This window comes from Notothenia coriiceps, unplaced genomic scaffold, assembly GCF_000735185.1.
Source record: "Notothenia coriiceps isolate Sejong01 unplaced genomic scaffold, NC01 NC01_scaffold00019137, whole genome shotgun sequence".
Lineage (NCBI taxonomy): Eukaryota > Metazoa > Chordata > Actinopteri > Perciformes > Nototheniidae > Notothenia > Notothenia coriiceps.
The window spans coordinates 426-7,709 of record NW_011351838.1 but is presented as its reverse complement, the minus strand read 5'-3'; the positions used below and the strand labels follow the sequence as shown (position 1 = coordinate 7,709).

Sequence of the window (7,284 nt, the reverse complement as noted above, 5' to 3'; positions counted from 1 at the left end):
CTCAACATTTCCAGGTTCCCTAACTGGCAACTATTACTCAGTATTGTGTGGAAACCAGTTTAAGTGAGCAGACAGGCACAACAGACTGGGGGAGGAAGGAAAGAGGATAAGAAGTTCAGAGAAGAGGAAGGAAGTTATTGTTCTCTGTGCTCTGCAAAGAGCACATCGTAATATGTATCCTGCTGTTGAGGAGCACCACATTATACTGCCTTAATGTAACCATCTAACAGGAGCTTGATCATTATTACTCTCTTCTATCAGACTGTCTGACCTTGTTTTGCCACCTGCTGTATTTTTTATAGATCTTCTTTTTAAATCAGTTTCCTTCTCTATCTTTGCCTGACTGTCTTTTTACCCACCCTCCGCCAGACTATTCTGCAAAAACATACACAGCCCATCACGTCACAGAGAACCAGTCAGAGGATGGAGGAGCTGAAATGATCCTGGAAACCCTGGAGGCCACTGCGGCTGGACCCACTGCCTCCACTGCTGCTCCCCCCACTACCACTGCAAGTACCACCACCACAACGACTGGCATAGCCACAGCCACTGCTGTCACCACACATGGCACTCCAGCATCTGAAGCACCCGCTCCGACTATTGTGCTGGTGCTGGACAACTCCAACAACAACAGCCGGCCCAATCTCCACAGAGCAGGTATGTGATAGATATGATGGAGCTCAGGATCCTGTTGCAATCTGTGCAGCAATGACAGACGCACATTTAGCAGCAGGAAAGTGTGTAGGTCACTGTATAAATAATTGATAAGAATGTTCTACTTGCTTCTTCCAGGGAAGATCCTAAGCTGTGAAGGGACTCTGGCATCCATTGACCAGCCAGAGAAGCAGCACAGTTACGGGCGTAATGAGGGAGCCTGGATGAAGGACCCTCTGGCTAAAGACTCCAAGATCTATGTCACTAACTATTACTATGGCAACAACTTGGTTGAGTTCCGCAATGTGGACAACTTCAAACAAGGTGCTCCAATTAGTCCTTATTACATTTTCCCATTGGCCCACCATAAACTGCCAACAAAACGATCAACTGTTAAACTAAAGTTTTAATTATTTTAATATTGACCTTGGTTTTCTGCTTTCAAAGGTCAAACTACAAAAAAAAACATCTGTTTGTGACGAGCAGGGTGGACCCAAACACAGGGGACAGGAACCTATTATGCAAGGCAAGGCAAGGGGGTGCAAGGAGGGGCAAGGCAGAAGAGGATCTTCCCAATGTACGACAAACAAGGTTCCGACAGACTAAACAAAAACCAGGAAACAAATACAAGCAGAACTATAGGGATTGAGTGTACAAGTGTCAAGTTGTTGCAGGGCTAATAGAGAACAGGTGAAAATAATAGGGACAGGACAGACAAACAAAATAGTTGGGAAAACACATAAAAACAGGAACTAAAAACAGACATGAGGGGAAAGACTTTTCAATAAAACAGGACACTGGGATTTAAAGCTGCAGCGTGCTTTTATCTACTCTGTCATCTGCTCTCTACTCTGCTCCCTAACTCGCTGTAAGAGTAGAGTTCATTTCTATTTGTAGATCAATGTGTACTCAAAATACTGTACCAACTCAAAAACTCCTGTGTAACCCCATCTAATCCACTTAGAACAACACCCTTAGGCCATGACTAAGCAATGGAACATTTGCTTTCCAATTAAACATAACCATATCCTTAACTGGAATTTCAGTGTAAGCCTGGGTTAATTAAAATGACAGACATTAAGCCTTTTAGAGAGACACATACTGTATTTCCATCCATCTGAAAACAACATACAGGGTTCTACCTCTGGCGTTGTCCTGTTTTAATGTAGCCTATAGTTGTTTTTTGTTTTTTTTAAATACATTGGTGACATTGATTCATGGCGGATATCCTATGAGCTCTGTGAGACTGATGATCGTTGGAATGTAAGTCTAAGATTTTGGCTTCCGTGGGTGGGAAAATCAACATCTTCCAAATCCAATGAGGAATTGGATTACACTCTCTAAAGTCCCTTTCACACTGTCCCGGAATTGACACCAGATGGACACTTGGAATATGGAATTGTGAATTTTGCACGAAGATTGCCCCGAAGTTGGTCAACAGCCAAGCCACAGCCGAAGCAAGTACGATGCCTACAGAAGGCCACACGATGGCACCCGAACCACACACGGACATATGGTCGTAGACTTTACTGATGATTTAGAATGTATCCAGACTCAACGTAAGAGCTTTTGCCTCTTCGGGGGGGTGCTAACATTTAAACATACACTTTATTCTTTACTTTCTCCGTCTTTATATGTAGATTAGAAGATATTACTTATCTACGTCATGTTGTTTCCATAGCAACAACAACTTCCTGTCAACAGCGTAAACTCGCCTTCAAAATAAAAGCATCTAAATAAAACAGGAAGTTAACCTAAGTTACATTTAAGACATACAACTGAAACGAAAGTAACAATCACAATGTAATAACCTTTTCAGTTTCACAGAACACAAATTGGGTTATTTACATAATATGTTTACATGATTTTGTTGTGCAATAAATGCAATCTCGTTGTCATCGTACTATAATACGATGGCTACACGACGGCATTGCGAGGGCTTCACGTAGTCGTGTTGCCTTCCTAAGATAATCGAGCAGCTTCTTGTTTCCTTCGTATTGTCTTTGTGAAGCGAAAAATGCCTGATGGCACCGATGATCATGATCATATGAAGTAAAGGACGCGAAGATGACACGATTTGACAAGATGCCCTCACGCTGGCCTTACAAAGGGCAAAATGGACACACGAATTCAACACGAAAATGAATCTTCGCAAGGTCCTTTGGCAATTTTTTGGCATGCCAAAGATTTTGCCACCGCTCACAAAGTTGCAGCCGGAGCCTAAGAAACTCCACCGGCGGTCATACGATGGCTTAAGATGCCCTTACGAATGTCCCGATGTTGTTACGAATGGCCCAATGTTGTTACGATCAGAGCCAAATTTGAACATTTCCTCTATCATGTGTCCATCTGGTGTCAATTTCGGGACAGTGTGACAGTGGCTTTAGAGAGTTAAGAAGCTATTCCCTCGTAGGACCTGCCTTGTTGATCTAGATGTGTTTGGACAATGGGATTTCTAAATGCACCTACATGCGAGGCGTCCTGCGGGCGGGGGCTCACAGCTGTGCGCGGATGACTAGCTATTTGGTGAGGCCTGCTGTTCCCTGACATGTGCTCCAGCATTTCCTTTGAACTGGGCACAGCGGAGAGGGATTAAGAGTGGGTTGGCCTTATGGATGGGGATGGGGGGTGTTCTGCAGCACGTTGTTTTTGTCCTTCACTGGGCTTTCCGTTTATTATCATTATCTAAATCACACTTCCTGAGGTTGTAAGGTTAGGATAGCAGATAGGATGTGATTAGAACATGACGTCTACAGTACACAAGGTGTTTGTTTTGGAGTGAACCCCTGAGCAAACTGCCACATGAAGCCGATGTGGACACAGTCTGGCATTGTACAAACTTTGCCATTGGTGCTTTGAAAGGCACATTATATGCTTTGCACACACAGTGCGAAATGTATCCAACTTATAACAATATTAAACTTTATTTATGAAAACCTTTCAAACAGAGTTAGAAAGTGCTTTTATATAGCAATAGAACGACTTAAAACACACAGAGCATATGCCTTAACATATTAAACGTTTTTTTTTTAACATGGTCCTCCAGAGATTGAAGTGTCCAGTGCAGAGAATTGAGTTCTGAAATAAGCTGTGTAACAATTTGCATCACTGACCAGTTTGCTATATAAAGTATTATCCTTATGGATGGCTGGCAGTTGACCAAACACTTGAATCATTTGATGGAAATATTTTTCACTTTAAGCTACATTTATTAAAATAGCAGTTTTTGGTGGCAAGTCCAAGTCAATCTCGAGGTATAAGAACATGTTAAGTCATTTGCAAGTCTTGCGACCTGAGCATTTGAGCATCAGTTTAGCATTTCCTTTCATAGTTGAGTTAATAGGGCTGTTTGCATGGCTGAGACCACGCTCATTCGATGTATTGCAAATGTAATAATCGCTATGTCTGACAATGGGAAGCTCAACTGTTATTGCCCTACTTGTTACTTTTGGTTAATTGTTATATATTACTAATTGTGTTAAATGGTCATAGGATTATATGTCATATTGATGGACCCTGAATTTAATCAAATCTAATCAAATGATGGCAGCCTTTATGATTTCAGCAAAGATTGTGTAATTTAACAACATGTGAATAAATGCTAAAATATCTAAAAGTTTGATTTACACTCCTAACTAGTTAACTAGCTAGGTTATGGTAGTTGTCTTGACAATTTGGTGTCAGGGTGATAACAAAGGTGGTATTAGTGAACAGAACAGAGGTAGTCAAATGTTTGATACAGTGTTTCAGTGTATCTTTTCACTGCAGCCACAGTGGAGCAGAAACTCCTGATTCTAGACCGTTACACAATGGCAGTTATTGGATATGGTGGAGCCAGTTGCATCAGAGCTGTAACAGTGGTCCTTTTTGTGCAACAGAATGTTTTTATTGGCAACAAATAATTGGGTTTTTACCCATGCTTGATAAACGAGTAAAGCTAATTTAATATTCTTGTTTGTTGTAGGCCGATGGAGTAACCTATTCAAACTGCCTTACAACTGGATAGGCACAGGCCATGTGGTTTATAATGGAGCCTTCTACTACAACAGAGCCTTCACCAAGAACATCATCAAGTATGACCTGAGGATGCGATATGTGGCGGCCTGGACCCTGCTGCACGACGTGGTTTACGAGGACACCACCCCCTGGAAGTGGAGGGGTCATTCGGACATTGACTTTGCAGTGGACGAGAGCGGCCTGTGGGTGATCTACCCCTCTGTTGACTACGACTACAACCAACAAGAGGTGATAGTCATCAGTAAACTGGATCCAGGAGACCTGTCACTGAAAAAGGAAACAACCTGGAGGACAGGTCTCAAGCGGAACTCCTACGGAAACTGCTTCATTATCTGTGGTGTCTTGTACGCCGTCAACGTGTACAACCAAAAGGAAGGAGAGGTGAACTATGCTTATGACACCCACACAAACACTGAGGCCATCCCACGCCTGCACTTCACCAATGAGTACTCCTACACCACCCAGATTGACTACAACCCCAAGGAGAAGGTTTTGTATGCTTGGGACAATGGCCATCAGCTGACATATCGGGTAAACTTTGTTGACCAGTGAGCTACTCTGTGCTACAGATCACTGCAGACTGCCAGTATTGCACCTACTAAGAAAGATGCTCAGTATTTAACAGCCTTGAATTGGCCCCATTGGACTCAGGACTAAGGATGAACCTAAAGCAGCCTTCCAGTACCAATGCACGCTATTCAAACACCTGACCTCAAAGTGTACCAAACATACATGCCTTAAATGTGTATTGGGATGTGGACATTCATTATGTCAATAGAATGGACAATGATCAGTGAAAATAATCTCACAGGTTGAGTTAAAGCTCATAGGGAAGATCTTTGACTAGCATAGATCTTTTTGTGTATGTTCATTTATGAAATGTCAGCAGGCTGGCTTACTAGCACACCTACTAACAGATAGCTATACACAGTTACAGTTGATTTTGTTTTCAATGTCTTACAGCAGAGTTACAACACAAACCCTATAGAGAGTAGGAATGAGTATCGTGACCAAATTGGGCATAAAATGCTCTGATCTTTCAGGAAGCATCCAAGTAGCAACAAGACCTTCCAGGGATAATTAATCTCCCCTGAAATGAAAACATAAATGGAATTTATATCTTAGTTAAGTCAATGGTAGGAAACCTTAACATCTACAGCAGGGCTGGTATTCAGTTGCAACCATCTTGGCAGTGCTGACCTCAAATGTGGAGAAAGTTTTATTCCTTAGTATTTGTGTTTCACCCCTTTTTATTTATCGGTCTGTTAGTGGCTAAGGGCTATTCTCGTGACCATAATTGTAACCATGGTAGTCAGAGGAACCGTCAATAAGATAGACAGCTAATACTGTACCTTGCAAGCTCCACAGTTCTGCGAGTTGTCACTATGTCACCAAGCCTCGGGCAATGCTGATTCCATGAAGACCTGTGCATGAATACGATTGGACGTTCCTAGTCAGCTGGAAGCCAATGAGGAATAGTGCGGTGATGGTGCAGCAGTAATGAAACAGCTAATGTGGATCATTTAATGAAAGTGTGCTTTCGGTGCCCTACGTGACATCAGATACCCCGTTGTCTTCTGCCTTTCAAGTGGGCTTAAAATATTTCTACACATAAAGTGTTATTTTTCTCGATTCCCAACATTTAACTCAACCAATGACATTATTTCTGCCTTTATAGTAGTTTTTATTCCGAGAATTGTTTGTAAAACTATTGTTCCATTTGCCATCTACTCCATCCTATCAAGAACCACTTTGATCATGAATCACTTCTGATTATTATTCCGGCCTCATGATGCTGCCTGTGTCTTTACCATTGAAGTTGTTTTTAGGGTTATTTTGACACATGTTTCTAAGCTTAAGACTGCTTTTTTTCTAATTTCCATTCATCTTGTTGAATTGATATGGTCTTTCAGCAGCTTTCATCATTGTTAATAGTTCTGCATAACCATTACATTTCTTGTCAGTATTGATTGTGTTACAATTTGATCTCAATGCACAGTACCAGTATTAGCGGCCCTATCTTCAATAATAGTCACCACAAACCTTACATGTTTTCATTTTTGACTTGAGTTTACTCTGACAGTACACATAGTGTGGCTTTATTTAGCTTTTTCTTGAATTATCAGGAGTGTTTTGTTAAGTTTATCCATAAAAAGGCATGCTTATTTCAAACAAATAACTTGTATATTTGCAAAGTCTTTATACATCAATAATAATGTCATGAAATGTAACAATATTTGAAACCAGCTGTTTGTGTCTGTGTCTTTCATGAGAAGAGAAATCCATTTACAGTATAAGTCAGTGGTTCTCATACTGTTTCTGTCATTCCCAAATTTGAACAGGTGGGCCTTTTATGGGATTAGTTTTGTTTCATAAAGATAAAGCAACACTTTCTCAGAATAAAGCAAAAATAAATGTAATTAAAAAAATAAAACTATAAGTTGCAAACAAATCATTTGTGTAATCATGTAAACTATAAGTCTTTTTTCTTTGTTTTAACATATCTTTGTGTTTGCAGTTCTCTTTGCTTCTTTCTCAATAATCAGACTTTTGCTCTCGCTGCAGCTCTTCTCGTTTGCGCATCCTCATTTTTTGTTTTCGATTCTGACCCAA

General features: G+C 40.9%; 1 protein-coding gene across 1 annotated transcript; it reads left to right on the top strand.

The window, feature by feature from the left end:
- The first annotated feature begins 280 nt into the window (after window positions 1-280).
- LOC104951789 (olfactomedin-like protein 2A) lies at window positions 281-7,081 on the top strand. Its single transcript, XM_010778517.1, has 3 exons — window positions 281-657; window positions 793-978; window positions 4,619-7,081. Exons 1-3 carry the CDS (start codon window positions 438-440, stop codon window positions 5,221-5,223), a joined length of 1,011 nt encoding a protein of 336 aa, XP_010776819.1. The 5' UTR covers window positions 281-437; the 3' UTR covers window positions 5,224-7,081.
- The last annotated feature ends 203 nt before the right edge of the window (window positions 7,082-7,284 follow it).